At 40.3% G+C, this 24558-nt stretch overlaps 1 protein-coding gene across 1 annotated transcript in view; it reads right to left on the bottom strand.

The window, feature by feature from the left end:
- CRYBG1 (crystallin beta-gamma domain containing 1) overlaps positions 1-24034 on the bottom strand; it is a 96346-nt gene extending 72312 nt beyond the window's left edge. The window contains 1 exon segment of the mRNA XM_068184179.1: positions 23688-24034. Coding sequence (XP_068040280.1) covers positions 23688-24019 — 332 coding nt within the window. The 5' untranslated portion in view covers positions 24020-24034.
- Positions 24035-24558: the final 524 nt, after the last annotated feature.

The following is a 24558-nucleotide window of genomic DNA, read 5'->3' as shown; positions in this document are numbered from 1 at the left end:
CATCACACTGAATTACCTAACACAGGTAATATCTCATTTTATATAGTAAGAAGCTCAAAGAACCAGATGAAGCAGTTTGACTGAGGAGACAAAAAGCCAGCATCACTCATTTCTTTAAACACATGATGCTTGTCTTCCTTTGTTCATATTGACTCACCATGACTTGAGGAACAGAAACATCACGTTACTGCATCATTTTCCTACTTTCTGCAGCTCCATTGGGAGATACAGAAGGGTGTTTACAAATCCAGGGACATGAAAATGCTTTTGAACATACAGACTCGCAGCATTTCCCCACTTGCTCTTTTATGTTTAAGCATTGTGGTTCAAAGTGATAGTTGAAAAAAATCAGCAAAGTTTGCACTTTAAAGTTTGTTGTGAGCATGTAGTCATCTGCCTTGGACTAAAGTTCCACTTTAGTGGAAACAAAGTGGAACTTAGAATAAGTCCAATTCATCTGGACAATTCTAAATGCAGTGCAATTCCAGCAACAAGTAGGAAAGTCTTTAATTCTTGGGAAGAATGTTTCTGCCCACAAGAAGGGATAAAACAGGTTTGCATACACCAAAATAAGCCTGTTTCCACTGTCCAAAGGCAGGAAAGGCCGTGCAAGATGGGTACAGAGGCAGCAGGGAGGGAGGGTTGCACTGTTGCACACACCTGAGTGCTAGGTCTCGTGTTGGGGACACTGCTTGTCACGTGGAAATGAATGACCACAGCTCCAGGCTGCAGCTGGGGACTGCAGCTCACAGGAAGGTCCTGTTCAGCACGAGATCCCAGAAGATTCTGTGGCCTTTCTGCAGCCTACTGCTCTCCCCTGCTCCAGCCTCTCCTACACTCATCGGGCCAGTGAGGAGACCCTGTGCAGGTCCCTGAGCCCAGGATGAGGGTGAGCCCCTGGCAGCACAGCCTGAGAGTGAAGGAAGGGCCAAATGAATGAGATGCAACCAGGACTTGTGAGGCTTGGCTGGTGCTGCATAAACTCATCCATTTATCTATGCATCAAATTCTTCATAAACCACACCCTGCAATTTCAGCAAAGGAACTCACCTAAAATGAGTTGATTTCATGAGCTAAATTAGCCCACTGTCTAGAACAAAGACAAGCATCTAGTGTGGTACCAGCCATTCCACATTTGCATCAATTATGCTGAACACAATTGAAACTCGGACTTTTGGCAACAAGGCACTTGAGCCACCTTTTGCTCACAAAATAACACAGCGGTTTACATTAACTGGAGGTTACAAATTGCATTAATGTAGGTTTATTATGTCACTTCTGAATATCAGTATCAATATCAGCCTAAATACCTAGATAACCTACAGTCACAAACATGCAGCAGAAAAAAAGCAATTTTTTTAAGTGGCACTAGAAAGGCACCAATTAAGAATGTAGACTTAGCTTTGCAAATTCAGCTTTGAAACCTGGCCAATTAAAATTTTACTGAGCTTTAAGAAGAAAGGAAGAACAATTTACTAAAATTATTAAATAACTTCTTTTTGATGTCAGGAATGGAAAACTGAATTGAAATGACATATTCAGTAAGAAGTAGCCAGAAAACATAGAGTTATACTTAGATAAGTCAGCTTGTGTAATATATGATATTTTGTTGCTTCCTGACTTAATAATACACTTTATTATTTCAGGCTTTAAGTAATTATAGGTTTATTGCAGAAGTTTTCACCATGGATTTTCTCATTTGCCTGAAAACATACATCTGCAGAGATTTCAATATAAATCCTAGATTAATTACTTCCATTTAAATTCCATGTATATTTCAATATGGAGTATCTGAGTGAAGCATCATTTCTTAAGAGATGACAAGACTGAATCACAATTTGTGAGAGTGTTTAATGGGCCAGGTCCGTGACTCTCATGTCTTGGAGCAAACAACCTTCATCTTTTATGTGTATGTACAGTTACATTTATGAAAACAATTTAAAAATGCTTTAGCACAGACATCTTTTTAGATACAATTTGTAAAATCTATTCTCATACTTCTTATGGCTTTTCTAGTCATGTGTCCAGCAGAAGAAGTAGTTCAGGGAAATCCTGAAAAGTATTAGACCTTTCAACAAGCTAACAATAGAGAAGATGAAAAGGTGACTCAAAAACTTATATAAATTGCAGTCACAGATGCATCATAGAAAGTGATTTTTGTCACAAATTCTAGCACAGCACCAATGTAAGATACCATTTCACAGTACATTCCAAAGCCCTACTGATTATTATCGGAGCTCTTCATTCTCACATTCCTTTAAATGCCATTAATACAGTTATTTAAATTGTCAAAAGTTACACATCAAAATAAACACATGGATGTGGATGGGTTTTCTACATACCTCCACAGAGTTCAGGCTTTCTGCCAGCTCAAACAGACATCATAACATGGATTTACACTACGAAGAGCTTCTTTGAAGTCATATTGGCTTCTCCAGAAGGACTAGCTTACCGAGTAAATAGCAGCAGAATTCAGGATTCCTTCTGGATACAAGCTCACTGAAGGCAGCCTACCTGCATCTCTGCATCTTTACAGAGCCAGAAGACCACGGGCTTCACCTTCAGAGTTTGTTTTGCTTCACCTTTTGAGGAATGAGTTGTCTCCTGACAGTATTTTTGCCTCTTGTCAAATCCATTTACCACTCTCCTGTTTCACCCCCTTCTCTTTTCCATAGCTACCAAAAATGATCTTGCAGGCAGTGAGAGAAGAAAAAAGAAAGGATGCAAAGAAGGAACGAGAGGGGGAAATGAAAAACGAAAATGGGAGGCTCCTGGGAAAGGAGGTGCAGACAAACTAGGGAGAATATTTTTTTTAACTGGGACACTGACAGCCCAGGTAATTTTGTGTAAGGCTTTGTTATTTAAAATGATGAACATTTTGTTACAATTCAGTACACTTACTTAATGTTGCTTCCACTCTGTTCATTAACAGCTCTCTTCTGAATTACTAATCTACAAGGCCTTCAACTATTGGTTTTGAACAGCTCATCTTCCAGCCTCAATGCTTGATCATCCTAGAATGCTTAAATACCTCCTGAGCAGGAAACTCCTCCATGTTAATTATATTAAATGTCTGAGCTGGAGCCTGCCAAGCAGTTCTGAACACAGTAAACCAGGCACAGACTTTGTGATGAGTAAAAACAATGTGCTCCTATAATAGAATCATTACATGTAAAGAAAAATCCTCAGAAAAAACTAAACAAGGTCTTAACTTTGAGGAAGCTGGTTACAACAAGCTCTTTCTATCTCTGGCACTGATCTGTGGCCACACCTCTGTAAAAGAAATAAGTTTATCTTGTCTCTTAGATTTAACGAACAGCCAGAGCAGAGGTGGATAATCTCAATGCACAGGCACTTCTGTGTGAAAACAAGTTTGATTTGTCCACCACAAGCATTAACTTTCAGCCACACCTACTCTTCTGTAGGGTCAAGTCTATAATTATTGAAAGCTCCCTCTCCATATGACAAGCAAATTTTTATATAATCTCCCTTATCTTTGATTAAAGATGCCATCTATAAAACTATAAGATTACTATGGTAGTGTTTGAAGCTGATTTAAGAATAAAAACTTAAGAGAGTGAACTTGCTCTCAATAGCCTGCAGCTACAGCATCACATATCCTTATATGTACCTGACCTGGTCTGTACCAAGCAGGAGTAGCCTCCACAGTGCTCGCTGAAGGAAGGAATTTCATTGCAGTAAATGTCATGCTTCAGCTCTTTGTCACCAAGAAATGAATTGTTTCAGTACAGCACTCAGTGACAAGCTGCATTGTTCAAGTGTGTGTGAATACCATCTAAGGAATTCTGATGCTTTACAGGCCCTCAGTGTGCAAGTTGCTGAAAGCCTCAAGTTTTAAAATGTCCACATGACCATTTAAAAACAAACAGAAACCCAAAAGCTCCACACACAAAGTTTTCTGGTGCTCTTTCAGAGCTAAAGGTGTTTGTACCATCCCAGTGTCTCAGTAGGTTGAGTAGCTCCCTTTGGCTCTGGGTCTTACACAAGACATCTAATTGACAGTTGAGTACAAAGAGGAATTAAGTAAACATCTCGAATTACAAAAAATAATTCTACTACCATTTCAATCACATTTTAATTTTAAAACAGTTCACACAGTAAACTTTATCCTAAAGCATCATGCGGTATTATGAGCCTTGGACTTTACACTTGCATGAAATGCAAGTTGTTCTGGAGCCAGTTCAAAGACTGACTTAAGTCATCTAGGATGTCCTATTTACAATAGCTGACTACAGAGTCATCTGCCTGCAACTCTGTAGTTACCTGCTAAAACCTTCTATTTTAATTTCTGCATTTGCCTACTTTCAACCCTCTGAGGGTTGGAACCAGTTTAACAAGGCATTAATCTCATCATTGTGACCCAGATGGGGCAACTCATTCCCAAGGGACAAGAAATCAGAATCTCCCACAGATAAAGCCTGAGGATCGGGGGGAAAAACATTTTTGATACTCAGTTTGAGACAGCAAAGTATTTTGTCTTGGTGATTTTTCAAAATATAATGTAAACCTCTACTTTCTTAACAATATTCCCACAGCTAAAGATGCCACAGATTCTTTTCCAAAACCCTAAGTAAGCTCCAAAAGGGAACATGAGTAAACAACTGAGGAAATCAACACTATCTTACTAGAATCAGTTATGCAAGGGAAAAGAGAGAAAGCCCTTGTGTTTTCATTGTATTACATACACAGTGAAACAAGGGACAATCTCAAATTTTTTGGACCCAGACTCCAAACCCAGACCTTCAAGCATTCTAAAAGCCTCCTCTAGGCGGTTGTGTGCAGTAAATGCACACTTGAAGATGCAATCAGCCTGGCAGGAGAGCTTTGGACTGCAAAGTTTCTTCCAGCAAAGATACAGACCCCGAAATCTCTGTAAAGGGATATCCATTAACCATAATGCAGAACTGTACATTGTTCTGTCTTCAAATGCAATAATACCAACTTCAAAGAAGTCAAGGATCAGGAAGAGGTAACTAAGGGTGACAAATAATTTGTAAATATTTGACATTTATTTTTGAGATAGATCATTTCATTAGTTTAAATGGTATAAAATAGTAAATTATAGATGTAAAAATAAAATGGCATGCTTTTGCAGAAGCGTCGTAAGGAAATGGACTTACTGAAAGACCTCAGCTGATCTGTTTCCATCAGAAGGCAGCACCGCAGCCTGGTCTGTAAGTCTGTTAATTACAAATCTTTAAAATAAAAAAAGAAAATGAAACTCACCATCCTCTATTAATGTTTCCATTAATTAACAGGGAAAAAAAAACCAGGAGCTACAGAAACAAGAGGACACTGAAGTCCTGGTTTCCCTAATGAGAGCTAGTTCAACATAATTTTAATAACTCAGCTCTCACTAATTAAAACATGCAATAACATTTTTAGGATCTTCAGAGCAAAAACAGCTGTACCTGGAAGCAAGACCCCATATCCTTCTCAGGCTATGAGGTAAGTTCAGTTGCTCAAAATAACTTAGACAACTATTCCCAATACTCATCTTCCTTAAGGATGTGTCAGAAGAGTAGTGAAAATGGAAGCAATGAACACGACTCAAGCTTTATGGATTTCAGCACAAAAATCTAGAATTAACAACCTTTATTTTACACACCCATCTCATTATGGGTGTGAAACCAGCTCGTTCATTGAAAGTTTATTTTCTTACCACGTAAGTCTGTATAATGTAAGTATTACCCCAAATCCATTTTTATCCTCCCAGTATTGATCAGAACGCACAAAATAGGTTAAAATGAAATATCAGTCTCTTAACTGAAAAATTTCCAGCTAAAGTATAGCTGGTATAGCCAAATGCCTCCCTCTCATAATTGGCACAAAACAAACTAATAAGAGCAGTCGTGGTGGAAAAGAAAAGATGGAAATAAATGGAAGATAAATAGATACATACAATATAGATACATACAAGAAGGGGCAAACAAAACTGCTTATGTTATACTCTGCTGCTATTTTGCTTGGTTCTATGTCCTTAGTCATTCTTTTTTAGCACTCTACTGGGCAAATACTCAAAGAGTTGGCTCAAAAGTCAGTTTTGCTATAGAAACTTTGGCAGGCAGTTAGCAGACTACTTTTGTTAAAAGGCTCTTCTCATTCCTAGTAAAAAGGCACACAGTTTTCATTAAAGAAAAGCCTCAGTTCCTCCTTGGCTTTGTTAGCCACATGCAGCAGCAGTTCCGCACTGCACTCTGTACACAGGGACAAGAAAGCAGAGTTGCCCTTGAAAGTCTGGGCAGACTGAACCACGGACTGCAACTCCAGAAGACTCGAGAGGACTGAAGGGTTTTGTTTCACAGCTAGCTTTTTGAACTAGAACTGTCTGTCCTCCTCAACACTCACCTTCATTATTAAATTGTAATTTGGGCTAGATTAAAGGACAGTAGAGCAGCATAAAAGGAAGGGTGCAAAACTAACCAAAATAAACACATTTAGGACAGATTATTGAGCAGATGTAAATAATGAGACTGTTCCAGCATATGAGACATAAAGAAATCAGAGTGGAAGAATTAAAACACTTCTGAAAATATGAGAGATGAAGGAGTGTGAGGACTTCTTCAACAATTAACAGAAGAAGGACTTCTCAAGCCATTTTTTAATCATGTATTTCTTCTTCTTGGAGGAAATGGAAAAAAGTTTCAAGAAAAATTATTTTGTATAAACATTAAAAAATTGTCTGCAATGATTCAAGGTTTTGCAATTTGTTGTCTTCTGTTGCACTTGTTCTATGTAGGTGCCATGTAAAAAATCAAACTTAAATAACAAGTAATACAATGTAATCAACAGGTGGTAAACTGCATTAAAGAAAAAAAAAAGGTAAAATCTAGCACTATTTGCACTGCAATTATGCTGAGAATCTTTTGAACCTCACTGTGGTAAGTGCTGTACCAAAAATTGGGTATGCCCAGTAAGAAGGAAGGGAGACAAAATTACACTGAAACATCTGCAATTATCCTAACAGTTTCAGCCCAGCAGCTGCTTCATCAGAGTTATCACCACCAAGACCCAGCACCTGCCAGGGAAAACTTGTGGCAGGAGGCACCAACACCATAAAACAGCTGGTGTGAACACCAAAGCCACTGACAGAGGACATCAGCAAGCTCCTGGGAGTCATCCGAGATGGACACAACATCTGTACCTCTGTGGTCTTCCAAATCAAGATCACGGGACAATAGTGACATTTCTAGTAACCTCCAGGGTAGCAGATGTATCAGTGATAACATTTCTCTACTACCTAAGTAATGCAGGGCAACAGGGAATGTCACACTGCAGCAAGATATGATCAGTTATTTGCTTGGACATGGATTTGTGTCCAAATTCATGCTTACGTGGATTAAGAAATAGAAACAGGGAAGTTCAACAACAAGTATTCAAAAATAAAGCCTACAAGGAAAAAAAAAAACTTATACAATAAAACGTTAGACAGTGAAATAATGATAGATGTTTAAATCTGTATTTCATTAAAGCATTAAAGTCACTTTTTAGTTTATTTTATAAACAAAGTAGGGCAAATTTTTTTCTAATTATGTGATAAAGCATATTGGGCAAAAACAGCCTTTCCTGTCTTTTTTATGCAATATTATTAAGCTCTGAAGCCTAGGATTTGTTTTTCCTTGCTCTAAGCTTGCTAACTACAAATGTTTTAATTTGTAAGAATTATCAAGGACTTTTCTAAAACTAAGCTGCAGCTCTGACTCATGTGCACCCCATGCAGTTAATTGCAAGAGCTTTCAAAATTCAATGTTATTTTTAAAATTCCTTTAAAAAAATCAGCCTTATACTTCCTTTATTAATTTTGCAATTCCTACATTAAAGATCCTATGTGGGTTTTAAAGATATATAAAATGATACTGTTAATCAGCTTTATATAAGAAAAGATTTTTTTCTGGCAATCTGGATTATTTCATAGTGACTTTTCTGATCTTCCAAGTCACAGTTGGTTCTTCTCTCCTCTGTCTTCCAGATTATCTATGTGCATAAAACTCACCATATGTTTAACTATCAAGGATCTTCCACCAATTTTTCCAAACACAAAGTGATACAACAAATATTTCATATTTGAATGTGAATAATAAATCATTAACTATAAATAAGCACCTGAGGGTGTGCACTGGGTCTGGCTGGACTGGAGTTAATCTTCTTCATAGCATCTTATATGGTGCTCTATTTTAGATCAAAACGAACAAACAAAAAAACCCACCACATCAAAGTTTCAGCTACTGCTGAATGGCGCTTGTACAGCACCAAGGGTTTATCAGTTTCTCATAGATTCTCCCCAACAAGTGGGCTGGGACAGAAAAGCTGACCCAAACTGAGCAAAGGGATGGATATTCCACAGCACGTAACATCACGCTCAGCAATACAAACTTTGTCTTTGTGATGTTTTTCCAAAGTAGCTGCTGTTCAGACACTGGCTGGGCACTGGTCTGCTGGTGGAATTATTGAGGGACTGTGCATCAATTTGGATTGGTTTTCTTCTCCTTATTAAGATATCCATATTTTGAGCACTGAGTTTTTTCTTGCTTTTGTTCTTACAATTCTCTTCCCCATCCCACCGACAGGGAGGAATGAGCAAAGTGGGTGAGTGCTGCATTGCTGACCAAGGTCAACCCATCACCAAGTAAAATCCTTCTCATGGGGCTGGGATTGGGATTCCTCCACAATAAGATGTTCTCAGGAGATTACATATGTTCCAAGGCCTATTTATGAAATTCATACCATTTTTTTGTTATCATGCAAAAATGTACACTGCTCTGGTTTAACTTTACTATGCCGTCATGTCGGACTATTTCTTTCACTTAAAGCAAAAATGTTTTAATTCAATCCCGTGTAACTGTTCTAAACAGAACAAAAAAGAAGATACCAGAATTAAATCAGCACTGACCGTAAAGACACTCCAGTAGAAGCGTACATACTTGATGAGCTTTTTGTAGCAGTACCTATGCATTTGATATTCTTCACGTGTAGCTTAATGCTCTTTGCATTGATGTCAAAAAGGAGACAACACACCCAAAATTTCATTTCTCATGAGCATGTGATCCCACTCTGCCATATGTGTAGAGCAAGTGGTTGCAGAAGGTACCTACGCACTACATATCTTCAGGAAAGTTAAGTAACACATTAAAAGAATCCCATTCGTCTATTTGTGGTTGTTCACAGGCACATACATGAATAATAACAAAGGAATAATCAGTTAATTCACAAGTGGGAAGGGAAAGGAAGACATCAAGGAGTGTTTTGCTGAATATGCCATCAAATTTGGATGCCCTCAGAAAATATGTAGTATTTCATGAACGTGGAACTGTAAAACTGTCCTTTGGACCTCCTAAATAAGATAAATACAGTTTCTGACCATGCTGGAGGTGCTACTTCCCCAGCAGCCTAGGTCTGTTCAACAAATCCATCACCTAGAGGACACTTGTTTATAGGCACAGAGCCTGTTCCCAAGGCTGTCTGCTGGACTACCAACAATACTGACAGGCTGTTTGATTTGGTGGCATGGTGCCAGTTCATCACATCTTAAACCTTAACTCTGAAATCTTCTGTGGAGTGCTTATCATTTCATCTTAGAGGATGAGCTGGAAACAGGATGTCCAACACCTGTGAGCTCAATTACTGTCTTCAAACATTTTCTTGCCATGGGGACTCCTCCTGGGTAGAGGTAGAGCTGAAGAGTCTCTAATTGGTCCAGCCTGTCCCCTCACAAATGCCTTGCATCTCTAGACCATCTCAGAAACCATCTTTTCCTTCCAGAATGTACTCATATTGCCAAAGACCGAGAATATTTACACCCATCACATCCTCCTAAATTCCTGCATTTAGTGAGGAGTCATAAAGAAAGGCAACACCCTTCCTCTGCACAGAGGTAACTTCGGGGCCAAAGGCAGCAGGGTCATGACAGGAACTGAATGGCATCAGCAACACTATTTCAAGTGCTGGAGCATTAGTCAGTGTTGGCTGCTGCTCACATACCCTGGCTTCTCTGCCAAATATAACCTGGCATCCTGGCTTGTGCCAGCAATGGTACTGGACACCACAGTGTTAATAAGGATTACACAATAAAATACCACAGGGACGGTAGGGCCCAAATTTTTTCCTTATTTTCCCTTGATTGTGATTCGACCCTGGGAGAGATGCAGAAGGCACTGGCAGTGCCACAGCACCTGTTCTTCACCCAGGTACTTTGGAAGCAGGTCACCAACGTCCAAAGCTGCATGAGCACCAGTGGAAAATATTCATGCTCACAGTTTTGGGAGGTGCTCACTACTCCCCCAGATGCCTCCAATCACTGCCTTGTTTGTTCACGTGTCCTTCTTCAGCTTTGTGAACTCGGTGACAAAGGACCTAAACCAATGAACCCCAGCTTATTAACAGTATTAGAAGCTCCACAAGAACAAGAAACTTGCACTCAGGCTGAGGAGTATTTGAAACATAGGAAGAAGTCTGGCCCTGTGTTCTTCTGAGAGGAAGCACAAGTGGCAGCAGCAAATCTGTGGATCCTTATGGATATTGCTAGATTAGAAAGTCCTTATGCTTGAGCACAGCAACCACACACACATGCATCCCTGAGCCTGAAATGAGGACCACTGCTCAAAAGCTAAACAGACTATTTAAAATACTCGTGCAGAGAAAGGTTCTGCCAAACCCTTGTTCTGATGAGTTATAGTAGTAATTTCTCTATTTTTGACCAAGTTCTAATATCTCCTGTAAAAACCTGACACTAAAGTTCAGAAAATGGCATACTCAAAAGACTCTCCAAGTTTTTTTGTATTCACAGGCTAAAATTACAAGGAAAATAGAGGCAAGTGAGGGCAATCCAGGGAAGACATAAAAAATGCCAAATCAAGTAAGTCTGTCCACATTTCAGTATCCAGTTAGACAGTATTTATTTTCATGACCTTAACTCTCAATAGCCTTCATTTCACAGCTGTTTCCCCTGACACTATTAATGTGATTGGAGAGGTAAAGGCAAATGCATGTATTCTTCCCACACACTGAGTAAGAGGCTACTTGAAAGAGGGGTTCAGAAGTCTTTTCACAAGTAAAAATGACTCAAACACTAGATGGAATATTACACACATTGAGGGAAAAAAAATGAAAGAAAAGCACCAGCTAACCAACTAACAAAATCTACCCTTGAAGAAGCACTCTGATTTCTTTTGAAAGTACAAAAAAGGAAGCATGTGTATCTCACACACATCATGGCCTGCTGCTGCCAACACCTAGGTGCTCACACTTGCTTCATTAGATGACATGGACACTTAATTTGTCATAAGCAGCAAAATTTATTTATAATCATCTGCACATGTAATGGACATCCTGCTAGTAAAAAAACTCAGTAACTCAAAATGCACACGTTAGAATGAAAACAATTATTATTTGTATATCTATTGTATAAAAAAAATTGTTGCATATGTCTTGTATAGAAAATTAATTTATATTTTTTTAAATTTATATCAAATTTACTCTACACACCTATGCTGCAATACAGCCTGTATATCAGTGAGTCGTGTGGAAGTAAATAAAAATATATTTCAGAATTACAAGAGAAACAGATCAGATGGTGGATAGTCTGGGGAATAGTATGTCAAAAAAAAAAAAAAAAAAAAAGGAACTGAGGGAATTCATGTTGGAAAAAAATAAGTAGTGTTACTAATGAGAGAGAAATCCTTCTGTGTTGGTTGCAGAGTCTCGACCAGGAAATAAATTGTGAACTCTTGTTAACTCCTACTTCATGTGAAACAAAGTCAGAACCGATACATCTCCCTGTGGGAAGAAATTAATACATAATAGCACATTGCTTTGGCAGCTGTCCCACGGTAACGGGGGAGTTCCACTTCAACTGGAAAAGCCTATCCAGTCCATTACTGGGTGAGAAAAAACTCCATGGAACATAATAAAGTCTTCTGTGGGAACAGAAGACTTCTGGACTTGGACAAACCTTAACCAATTATCAACATGTGGAGTCTTCAGAGCATAAAGGACTTGCTTTAAGCTGGATGCAGGAGAAGCACTACTACAGAAAACAAGCAGGGAGGGGGAAAGCACTGTTTAGAAGAATTACACAAGGAAATATGTCAAAGGTTGTCAAGTAACTAGATCTAACTTAGAAGAGATTAGACATGTCCAAACAGGTATACAGACCTTTTTTTTTCTTTTTAAACCAAGCAAAGCTAAGTAAAACTAAACTGTAGCGTATGGCAAGTTAATCACAATGCCAGTGATATTAAGAAATCATTATTATATTTAGCAAAATCATTAAAAAATAATTAAAACAATTACAAGGAAAGCAACTGACAAATAAATCTTTGAAGACAAATCAGGTAAATAGGCATTCAACAGTGAGAAGTGATTCAAATACCTAACAGTAATTAACAATCTCCCAAGGCCTAACCATATTTTGTACTTTTAGAAGATACTTGACAGAATACTCTGCTCAATATTTGAACTTGCTAGAGAACATGTAGACAGAGAAATTGAGAATTTAAAGTTGGCAAGATTTTGTTGGACACTTCCTGTTCAGTTCCTCCCCGGCAGCCAAAGCAAGCACCCCTGTAAGATGCAATCCTCCCTCGAATACCTCTGGGTGAGCCCTGAACTATTATTACTGCCTCCAATGCTGCCCCACTGGTTTGGCAGCTAGTGGGACATTCTTCCAGTGCCACCAGCCCTCCAGCAGCTCCTGCCACGCTCACACACAGCTTCTGAGCACTGTATTCTGCAGTAGGGAGAAAAGAGATACAAGCCCATTAAATCTAGCTTCATTTAGGATGCAGAGGATTCATGAAAATACTCAGGACTAAAGTACAACACTGTTTCACAATGTTTATACTTGAGGTCACTTTTTGATTGTGTTTTTGTATTAAAGTCTCACTACCACACAGTGGTTAGTACTTACAGGGGGAAAAATGGAGACTTTTCACATAACAAAACAGACTAGTTTATCATGTGACTAGATTTACTTCTGACAAAAACTTACATTATTAAGTATATGCTGATTTTCTAATTTTTTATTTCTTTGCAAAATATTCCTAGCACCCTGGCACACATGTAGAAGTTTTTTGGGATAAGACTCCTTTTTGTTTTGAACTTCAGTTTATGAAAATTAGAGCATCTTCTAAACTATCCTTTGATGCAAAGACAGTATGTTTGCGCTAAAAAAATAGTTCTTGAAAGTCAAGATGAGAAGCTCATTATCTTAACAGGAAAAGCTGCATTTAGGCCTCAATTTTTATGTTAATTTTATTTTTTTTGTGTTTGTTTTATTAACTATAATGAACCAGTAGACAGTACTGTTGTAATTCTACTCATTTTTGTCCTTTCATAATGAATTATAGCGAAAATGCGAGGTCTCTTCCACAGAATCTAACTTACTCATAAATTTATTTCATATGGAACACTGAAAACCCTGTGTTAAAATGACTAGCTTTACTTTAACTCAAAGGCTATATAGTAAAGATTTCTACTCGTCCCAAGAGAAGAAGATATCATCTAGATCTCATTGAAGAACTGGTTATTTCAATTACCAGTCGCTCCAAGCCACAGATACATGGCCTCAGATAGTGCTGACAATGAGACAGACTCATATGAGTAATAGTACAGCTCTGGTTGCCTTTGGATTTCTACTCTTCCATCAGAGAGCACAGAAACCTCCATAATTCTGGTTTGTTAGAACTTTAAATACAGGCATTTTCCTGAAAACATCAGGATGTTTCAATCCAAATACAGAAGAGCTCTGGCTACACTCAATTTCTGACAGGAAACATGACAGGAATGGGCATTGAGCTGTTCATCAAGAATCAGGGAGTCCATTTCACGTGAGTACACTCATTACCTGCAGGACTGTCACTTAGATTGTATTTAAAATACTCCCTTGTGGAATGTTCATAGGCTTCTCAGCCTCTCTTTTAATTCTTCACCTCATACACACCCATTAAATTACACAAGGACTAAAAAGCCTGATAAGTTCCGCTCTGAAATTGCAAATGATATGTAACTCATTCAGAGCTTTTGAAAGATGCCAACTGTTTTTTGGTCTTTTGTGCTGTTATTTACTATTTGCATAGTCAAAATCAGACTCCACTATTCTAGACATTTGATAAACACACAACCCAAACCACCACGGCCTGGGAGAGATTACTCAGTAAACTAACAACACAAACAAAAGGTGTGAGAAAAAGATTTCCTGCCTAAACTGAAAACAGACAAGGGAACCTCCCACTGAATAAATTAAGGAATCCAGCCACAAATCAGAAGAATCTCATAAAGGTAACTCAGAATACATCTACAAAGTGGGGTGAGACAGATGTCTGTGTTTAATGTGTCCAAGTCCAAATCAGCCAGGCAAAAAGCAGCTGTACTTTACAAGCCATGTCACTGTGTTAGCTGGGTGCTGTGTCTGCACCTTCATTCTCCCAGGCTGACTATGTGAGCTTGTTCTCAGTGCTGCAAAAACCAATCCATCAGCCCAATCAACCAATCTGCCTCTCTACAGAACCTGATTGCACAAAGCTGTTTTTGTTAATGGTAGATAAACCCAGCTATGTTGCTTCCAAACAGAAGGTACCTTGCTCCTAGACAACTTCTAAGTCCGGGAAGTGAGACCCCACCTGCAGTGCTGCATCCAGCTCTGGGGTTCCCAGCACAGGAACAACATTGACCTGTTGGAGCAAGTCCAGAGAAGGGACACCAAGTTGATGAGGGGGATGGAGAACCTCTCCTCTGAGGAAATACTGAGAGAATCAGGATTGTTTAGCTGGAAAAAAGAAGGCTTCAGGGTGACCTAATTGCAGCCTGCCCAACTCAACAATTTTTTCCTCTTCACCAAGTGCACAAATCTTCAAAGAGAAAGAACATAACCTTTTAATTTCCAATAGAGATAATTTCCATCCCTATTTTCTCCCCTACTCCTTCAGCTTTTGCACATAGCTAAGGGTCACAAAGATGCTTCAACAGGGGACAACAAGGAAGCTCCAGCATGTATCTACAGGTCTCCTCTCTATACCATGGAGAATGAATTATTTGTATTTAATCTGTAAAACAGTATAACCATGGGTGAATCATCAAAACACTGTCCTTAAAGATGGAGATGGCACTATAATGTAATAGAATCTTATTAATAATTATATGGTTTTATTTTATGCCAAATGTGTTTATACTATATCAAAATCCTAAATATATATTTTATCACAAGAATTACTGGTTACTCACTAAATAATTCATAAGTGGCACAGGATTCCCAGCCAAGGGTAGGAAAATGTGTCAGGACTGCTAATCACACAGCACCTCCCTGGCTGTTGTGGAATGCCCACCGTGAAATCCCACTGGTGGTTTTCAAGGAATTAAAATTATGGAAACCAAATCAAACAGATCAGTAAGACCTTCTGAAAGTCAAAGAATAAGAAACTATAGGTATTCCACAGAAATCTACAGGTTCACAGTGACACTTGGAATTACCTTGTACTGCTCAGTGCCAAGTCTCTGCAAGACTTAGTCTTCATATCATTCTACCATCAAGCATTATCAGCAGCATGCCCTTGACAGTGGGGGCTACCTGTACATCTCCTGTACATGAGAAGTGTACAAATCATGTGAGTATAGAGAAGGACCACCAAGATGCTTAGATGCTGGGATATGAAGTACAAGAAACACCTGGAAGAGTAGAAACTAGCTGCTTTACAGGAGTCGGTCTGTGCTTGGAGGTGCACAGGGAGGGACAGAGAGAAGTAGCAGCATGAGAAATTCTGCTAGCCTTCTACTAGAAAAAACAGAAAACCTCATTTCCTAAAAAGCAGCCTCTTCTCACCAGTCCACTGATTTTAGAGGTTCTCTCCAACTTTCCTAGCATTAATTAGAAGTCATCTACATGACCCTCCATGAGCCCTGAGAGAGCCCATGTGGCACCTGCTCCTGACCATAAAGAAGGAATATATGGAAAATTATGTTTTCCATCAGGCCATGCAACTTAAATGTTTTCTGCTTAGCTGTTTATAGTCTGTGAACTTGGGCACTGATCCTTCCAGATTTGAATGGCATCAGACAGTATTCTTGACCTACAGCCTTGCCTCAACAGCAGTACCACAGATGTGGCACCAGCAACGTTTCAAAATACTCAGGAGACAATAAAGAAGTAGCTTACAAAGAAGAAAGACCAACTATAAAAAGGTCAAAGGATGCACAGGGGCCCCTATGCCTGCCTATATTTCTTAGAGTGCTTACGGAGTGATTCAACTGTACAAGGAGCACTGTAATAAGGTATCCTTACTACATTTTTTATATTTTCTTTTGTCAAAAGGCTGGAAAATGTTAAATACATAAAAACCTTCTTAAGAAAGTTTTTTTTTTGATATTCGATCTTTGCATATTTTCAAGTCTAATCAACAAGAAAGGAGAGTTAGTCTGAAACAGATAGCAGCCCACAAGCTCTAAGTGATGTGCAGGTGTTAGAAAGACAAATTACTGGTTGGTAGAATTGTCTTGCTAAGCTTTAGGGCCTGGCAGGTTTCAGGGATGTCACACCCAGAGGGAAGTTAACAAAGTGGGGAGAAGGATGTTCCACTGACAGCAGACACAAGGAATGCAGAATTTATGGGCCACAAGGACATTGGGCAGAACCCCCAAGATAAGGAAGAAACTAATAAACCTTACCCAGCACCTGTGCTGGACCAGCTCCGAGTGGGTAAAAGGTAATTCTGCAGGGGGAGATCCCAACCACCAACTCACAGATCATTGACCCAAAAACCCATCAGCCCAAAAGAAGAGAAACACCATGGGACTGATTAGCATGAGAAGAGAGAATCATTAACTAATAGAAGATAGAATATTAATTAATATGAGAACTATGAAACTTGTAGCCAATGAATGAAGGCTTCTGTTTGCTAAAATGTATAGTGAAATGCTTTGGTAGTGCTGGCTTTGTGGGTTTGACACCCAGCACCCCTTTCTGCACAGAACTGTAAATAAATCAAATACCTTGACTAAGTGTGTGAATTGGCCCCTCACACACAGAATAAAAGAACCTATTTTGGGACAACAAATATAGTAGTTTTGCTTCTGGCATTGGGCTCTACCTGAAACTCAGGATTTGGGGAATTCATTAAACATGTCTGTTTTACAAAGTTTCATAGCTCAGGAGATTTTTAAATTTTAGTTTGGTTGACTTTATAATTGTAAATTCTAAATGAATCAAGGATTCAGGTACCATGAAGAAATTTTATCCAACTAAAATTTTTTAAAATTTGTATTTCAGAATTTTCAAGTACAGTTCCAGAATAATACAATAGATGGTATCTTATTTTCTTTAAATAAATACTACAGGGTTTTTTGGGTTTTTTTTCAGAGAGCACTAAAGGAGGCCAGTCTCTTATATTGATCAGTCTTTACCGATCTTTCCCTTCTTGTCTCAAGGGAGCACCGAATGATGAAATATTTGATGACGGATTGTGGGAGCTCACAGTATGTGGCTGCATGAACAAACACGTGTGCAGATAAGATGTACAGCAGAAAGTCTGCTGGTGTGACAAATACGAGAGTCATATATACAAAGACACACCACTATCAGATACATTGCACACATGCAAACCACTGATGACTTCTCTCTGTTTTGAAAGTTGAAGGAGGGCATTTTTTTCCCTTGCACAGGAACCTCTGCTGACAGAACAGGTCCTCATGTTTTTATTCAATTTTTAAATACAAGCTGTTAAAGGAAGAACCACCTAGTATTTACAGTTCCCCATCTTTCCTATCACAGGATTATACTTCCAGCAGAATTTAACTTTCCTAAACATTACTATTTTGGCTAAACTGCAAATCAGACCATAGGTGTAGTAGTGTCCTCTCTCTTTTCTCCTGTTTCCCCTGTTCTCTTTTTCAAGCCGTCTGGGAAAGGCTTGTTTCCCATGCCTTTCCCAGCCATCCCAAGAAAATGCAGAAGTAGGGATCAATCCCAGTTCCCTAAAGAAACTTGGAAAATCTTAACCACAATGAAACAAATAACAGAATATACTGAATAACAGAAATTATGCAAAAATGAGTCTCTCAAACCAGACTGCTTGTGAACAAAGAAGGTGCCTTAGAGCTGCACATGAAAAACCAGAACATAGTTTTTGAAGCTCACAACTGTTTGACTTTGCACCGTAGCATCTCCTACATGGAAGTAGGGGACTATGGACTCAGCCTATGGACTCCCCCATATTGGGTAACATTGATGGAATTCAGATGCCCAAATTTAGATGTGGAAGCTTCAGGCAGCTTTTAAAGTCAATGAGTCAAAACTTGTACTTCTAAGATGCAATTCATTTACCCTGGTTTAGACACTCACCTTAAGGTGAGATGCACTGCACACCACACATGACTATTTGCCCTCCTCAATTATAAAGTGAAGAACTATTTCAGATGCAGATATCTCAAATTAGAGGATATGGATGTCATCTTGTATATGAAGTAAATGAAACTAATTATAATGACCCTTTCTATAACATATTAATTTCTATCCACAAATGTTGTCCTGCCTCTTCCCTGAGATCATCACAGGTACAATAAAGTGCCACTCTTCTCCTTGTTCCATGCAAGCAGGAACTCACCAGAGTGTGCAGCATAAACTGCGTTATATAAATCTTGAGAAGATGGAGAGGGAGGGAAAGATGGGACAGAGTTGTAGGACCAAGACAAGGAGAAAAGGAAGAGACAAGAGACAGATGTGCTGAGAAAGGGTAGAGACTGAAAACTGCTGTTTTCTCATTCAGACAAGTGGTACTCACTGAACTGGTATGCATTCAGTATTTAACATTGTTTTTAGCACTCCATGCATTACTAAGTGCCAACTGTATGTACCTGCATTCAGTAAGAACTTTTTGTTTGTGCACCTTCCTGGGTGGTTTCTATAGTGGTATTTTATAATAGTCATTTCCCAAAACGCCTTTCTATTTTTATTTGTCACTATTTCCAAATGTGGATCTGACACCGAAAAACCAGAGGTGCCAAGACTGGCACCTAGTTTGAGTAGGATAGAACCTGCTTTTTCACAACAGTCCCTGTTTTAACAGGCATTTAAATTTTCAGTACAGAACTCCTGTCATCTGAATGGAACTCAGCACTACTATGGATCAGATTCACCTGGATACAGTAAGGTACACCATCTCTTCAAATCATCATCCAACAAAGCCAGAAACACCCAAAAAAATAAGGAAAAAAATCTTTGACTGTGAATGGCATGAGTCCACTAACTCGCATTTTTTTTTTTTTTTTTTTCTAATTTAAGTGAAAAAGCATGAGCAAAGAAAATCGGCAATTTCTGTGCACCACAGCAGTCAGGAATGAGGCGCCACTCTTCTCTGCCAGGATCTACCTTTCATACCCTGACATACAAGCAGGCTGACCAGGAAGGCATCAGCAGTCTTACTGGTTCATATTTTTCAGACTGTCATTTGATTTTGAAAAGGAGAAAATGAAAAAGAGTGTTCTTCACCCTGGTGTTTACATAGGCACCAAACCCATGTAATCAGCAACACAGAAGCAGCAGCTGATGTTAAACTCATGCAGGAGACAAACTACTACTTTCATGGCAGAGATGTTATTACATTTTCACAGGACAGTATTTTTTACTTCTTAAAAATACAAAATCAGCAAATGAATGTTTTAGCATGTCACCCCTCCTATCTTAGTATCTTTCTAGAAACATGTATTTTTTCCTAAGGATCAATTTCCTCATCAGATCACAGTACAGAAAAAAAAAAAAAACTCAGAAAAAAAAAAAGTTCTGCTTTTAATTTTTTGATCATGATATCTTAAAAGATCTTCACTCCCTTATAAAAAAATTAAAATACTAAGTCTTTACTCCTAATGTGTTATGCTTACTTTACAGATTAGTAAGAATTACACATCAAACTGAATTACCCTTTTCCATTTCTACCTCCCACTAAGTGCAACTGGGAACACTTGCAGAAATCCATATTCAGTCTTACAAAAGAACACAGGTGAATGTTTACTTTTTCTTTTTTTCAACCAGACAATGCACAAATGTGAAGTTACATATATAAAGTACATTGAATTGAGGGTATGTACTTTACAAAGCAAACTGTGTAACAGTTTTCTGCATTTTATTCTTGTCAATCAATTGAGCTACTAATAGTCTGTGTTATTACACACTTTGTTTCTCACAGGATGAAGCATTTGTCCTTCATCTTTTTGCAAAATGTGATGTTACACATGGGCTGTGAAGTGCCTTCACCTCTTCTAACACAGAAATCACAGAAGAGTAACTTAGAGTAAAAACATGGAAGTAGGGAAGAGATACAAGATCTTGGGCTCACTGACAGTTTCTCCACCAATAACATGTTTCTTAACATTCCACATATCTCGTAGATGTGCATGTTCCTCCCCAAGATAAGGTATAATTCCACAGTCTAACATTCCTTGGATGCAGCCTAATGCTGTTTCCCTCTCCTTATTTTTATGCTATTACTGAAGCCTTAATATTTTTTATTTCCCTGCCAAATCACTGTAGAATAACTGTCACACAGGTTTCTTTGCCTTCACATATTTAGCATGTTGATGAAGGTGAGCTGAGTTCATTTAATCAGGGGAGAGAAAAGTAATAAAAACAAGGAATGTTGCTGGTGTTAGTGTTTCTAACATGCTCAATATCTAATATCTGTGTCTCTTGAAACTGAGGAAGTAATAAGAAGTAAAAATATCCTCCTTTTTCACAGTGATTACACTGACACGTCTTGGGCAATAATCTAACTACTGTAATTTTTATGGTAGCCAACTCATAACTGGACCAAGTAACTTGTCTGGTCTTGACCATCAAATACAAAAAGCTCCAGATTCATAGGGTAGCATACATTGTGAGAACCACTGCTAAACAAACACACCCAAAGATAAACAGGCTTTTTTGTCCTCCTGCAGTCAACTTCCTGCTACAAAGCTCAATTCCAAGCCATCCTCTTCATTTTTAAAGTTGCCATTGGGTGGAGGTCATTCAAAGTCCAAACCATGACAGCTGTATAAGGACATGGCCTCCAAGAGACCAAGTAAAAATTGGTTTCATAATATGATGCAGTTACCTACAGCATGGTGACAACTGTAATTCTTTTTTGTTTTCACTGCACCTTCTTCTGTTAAGAGGCTCAAACTTGTAGCTGTTATCTGAGAGAAAGAGATTCTACAAGCTTTTGGTGGAAAAAGTAACTAGAGGAGGTCATCTGGTTGCCCTGACACCCATGAATGCAGGCAGTACAACAAAAATTTCATAGCAGTAGGAGAATGTACACTTGTAACTTCAAGTTTAAGGAGCTGGGATGCTTATTTGGTTTTTATCAAAGATTTTTTTATGCCATGCTGGGTTCTGCTCTTCCAGATATATAACTAACAGCAAGGAAAAGTATTGGCTACCTGAAAAAATAACATAAGCAAAACAGCTGATGATGAGATAATTTTTAAAGTGAAGTACCATATAAATAGGTGTCTTCAAACTGACAGCAGTCACGCTTGCCATATGCCAAACCATAGCCACTAATTAAGCATCTCATATCTTCAAAGTCATCCTTGTTAACAGGACACTCTATCTGTCCTATACAGTACTCTTGAGACCAAGCATTACAGCCTACCATGCATGTAATAAAAATAAAATACTTCAAACCATGTCTTTTGAGAAGTGCTATCATAATTTTCAACATATTTTTTTTTAAATGCATTTAGTGTTTTGGCTGTATACTAAAAGCTTAGCTTGTTCCATGTTTTTTAAAGGCAAGGGTGGTAGAAAGCTACACAAACGAGAAGTTTGTGCCTTCTGAAGATGACCAATTGCAGTTAAAAATGGTGACATACATGTGTATTTTCATGTGCTGAAGCACAAACCCAGCCTGCCATCAATAGCAGAAGGATTGGTTCCCTGACCAAAACCCAAACCCCCCAGTGTTTTGTAACAGCAGTTACAACCCTGTCCTTTCAGGAGACTTGCAATTATTAGACTTCTCTTGTAATTTAAGCAAAGAACTTGAAAACAAATTTATGCAGTAAAAACATCCTGGTGTCTGGAAGAAAAAGGAACCCACACCTATATTAAAGACTTATGCCACTTCTCCTATGCCACCATTCATTTGCCCACATCAAGATATTCTATTCACTTTTGGGCCCTTCAATAGAAAATACATTGATAAAAAGAGCACAGGGCCAGAAGATACTGAGGGGCTGGAAATCTTGTCCTGAGGAGTGGCTGGGCAAGCAGGTTCAGCCTAGGGAAGAGATGACCACACAGAGAGCCCATCACCTGCCTGTTAGTATGCATGAGAGGGTCACCATGAGCCACAGGGCTCTTCAGTAGTGCACGGCAGGCGCAGCACAAGCTATGAATTGAAATACGTTCCAGCCTTCTACCAGAAGAAACTATTTCACACAAGGCAGTAGTAACACAGCTTGGCCAAAACTGTTGTGCACTCTCTCTTCTTGGAAGATTTCAAAACGCAAGTGGACACAGTCCTGAGCAACTGGGATCTGAACTCAGAGTCAGCCTTGTTTGGAGCTTCCTTCCACCCTGAGCTACACTGTGATCCCATCCCCTTCTGTTTTATCTGGCCTTTGAAAGGCAAAAGAGGGATCTGCTCCTCGTTGATGTCACCTGCAGCATTACCTTGAGCTTGGCCACTCAATAGCATTCTGAAATACATCTTTTCCCCGGTTTAAAAGTTCTGAAAAACAGACTTCATTTTCTCTTTCCTAAAAATATGTAAACATAAGCATTTTTTTCCTTTTATAGAAAAGTTTGGTGTTTATAGTCTTCAATAATACATTTCAATACCAAATACAAACATAATTAGACTATACTTCAGTCAAGTTCTAACTTCTACCTGATGTCTATTTTTTGGCAAGTACTAACATTTTCATACAGAATCACCTTCTGAAACTTACAGATTTCTCAGTTTGAAGCAAACACCTGAGAGATCAATAGCTTACAACTTTTTTTTTTTCTTCTTAATGTAGGCAGCACTGACAGCTTCTCACTGCCTGGCTTGTGATGTTCAGATCTGAGCAGTATTAACTAAACCCTTTCCTGACCTAGCCTCAATTTTACCAGATAATACTGTGAATTGCCTTCACGTTAGAGGTATAACTGCTCAGCAACCCCACAGTCTCGCTGAGGTTCGCTGTGCTGTGGCCACAGGCTCTAAACATCCCCCGGGATTTACCTGCGTCCCCAAGAAGCCAGCATGCACTAGATAGTCATTACTTATGGGAGACTTGGACCACACTGGGGAGCTACAGCTATGGGAGCAACAGCTGTGGGGAGCGCTGTAGCAGAGTATTGTCAAGTCCTTCTCTTTCATCGTCCTCCTCTATTATGTCCAGAAAGCGCGAGCACAGAATAAGTCCACTGCTGCAGAAAAGTAAAAGCCATTCACACACGCCAGCCGCCCTCAGGATTCTGGTTTGGGCCAGGAAGCCTCCTCCTGCTCCGGGCACAGGCTGACTGTTACTTACTCACACGGGCGCTGCTGTTTGTCAACACGGCTCGGGCGCCGCTCCGCCAGCAGGCTGGGACGAACGCGGGACGGGAAGGCGGCTGCGGGACACGCTCTTCCCTCCCCGACAGAAAAACCCCTGGCCTCCAGCCGTGTCCGGCCCCCAGTCCCCCCCGCCGCCCGCTCGGGTGTCGCGCTTACCTCGGGGCCGGTGACTCGAGGTGCGAGGCGGGCGGCAGGGTCCAGGCGGGCGCGGCACCGCCGCCCTCCCGGGGATGCTGCTCCTTCTTCTTCGGGCGCCAGTGGGGGAACGCGGGGCGCCGCTTGGGCGCGGCGGCGGCGGAGGGGCGGCGGCGGGGGGCGGCGGCCGCCCCCTCGGGCTCCGAGTCCTCCGACTCGCTGCGGCCGAAGAGGCGCTGGAAGCGGCCGCGCCGCGCCATGCCGGGCTCCGCGGGGCTGTGCGCGGGGATCTCCCGCCGGCAGCGGCAGCGGCAGCGGGGAGAGCGCGGCGCTCTCGGGCTCTCCGCGGGCATGGACGGGGCGGGGGTGGCAGCCGCCCGCCCCGGTGTATGCGTTTAATAAGGTGATTCCCTGCCTGCCTCCCTCCCTGCCCACCGCCGGACGCGTCGGTCCCTCCCCGCGGAGCGCGCCGCGCCGCGCCGCGGCAGGCGGGCTCCCCGCCGCTCGCACAGGAAGGGAGCGGCCCACGTGTGATCCGTGCCCAGGTGCGCATTAGGGGCCATTATCTTGTTGTTGTTTTCTGCTAACCCTGAGGTGTGCCCCGTGCCCAGGGCACTTGTGCAAGGCGCGGAAAAAGGCTGCGCGCCCGTCCGCACAGCGCCGAGGGCTCCGCATCCTCCTGCGGCCGCCCCCCAGCCTCTCCTCATTTAAGGCGAAAAACATGAATCAAGAAAGTCAGCTGTACAGCCGAGGGGCTCAGGAGCCAACACACCCCAAACCTTGCAGCGCTGCTTTATTGTCTCGGTGCCCGCCACATTAATTAATTAGCTGCTTATCCCTCTCCCTGGGAATAAATTGGCTCTGACCGCGCTGCTGGCTCGTTATCCGGCTG

This window comes from Anomalospiza imberbis, chromosome 3, assembly GCF_031753505.1.
Source record: "Anomalospiza imberbis isolate Cuckoo-Finch-1a 21T00152 chromosome 3, ASM3175350v1, whole genome shotgun sequence".
Lineage (NCBI taxonomy): Eukaryota > Metazoa > Chordata > Aves > Passeriformes > Viduidae > Anomalospiza > Anomalospiza imberbis.
The sequence above is the reverse complement of the archived record's forward strand: the minus strand, read 5'-3'. Positions and strand labels throughout refer to the sequence as shown.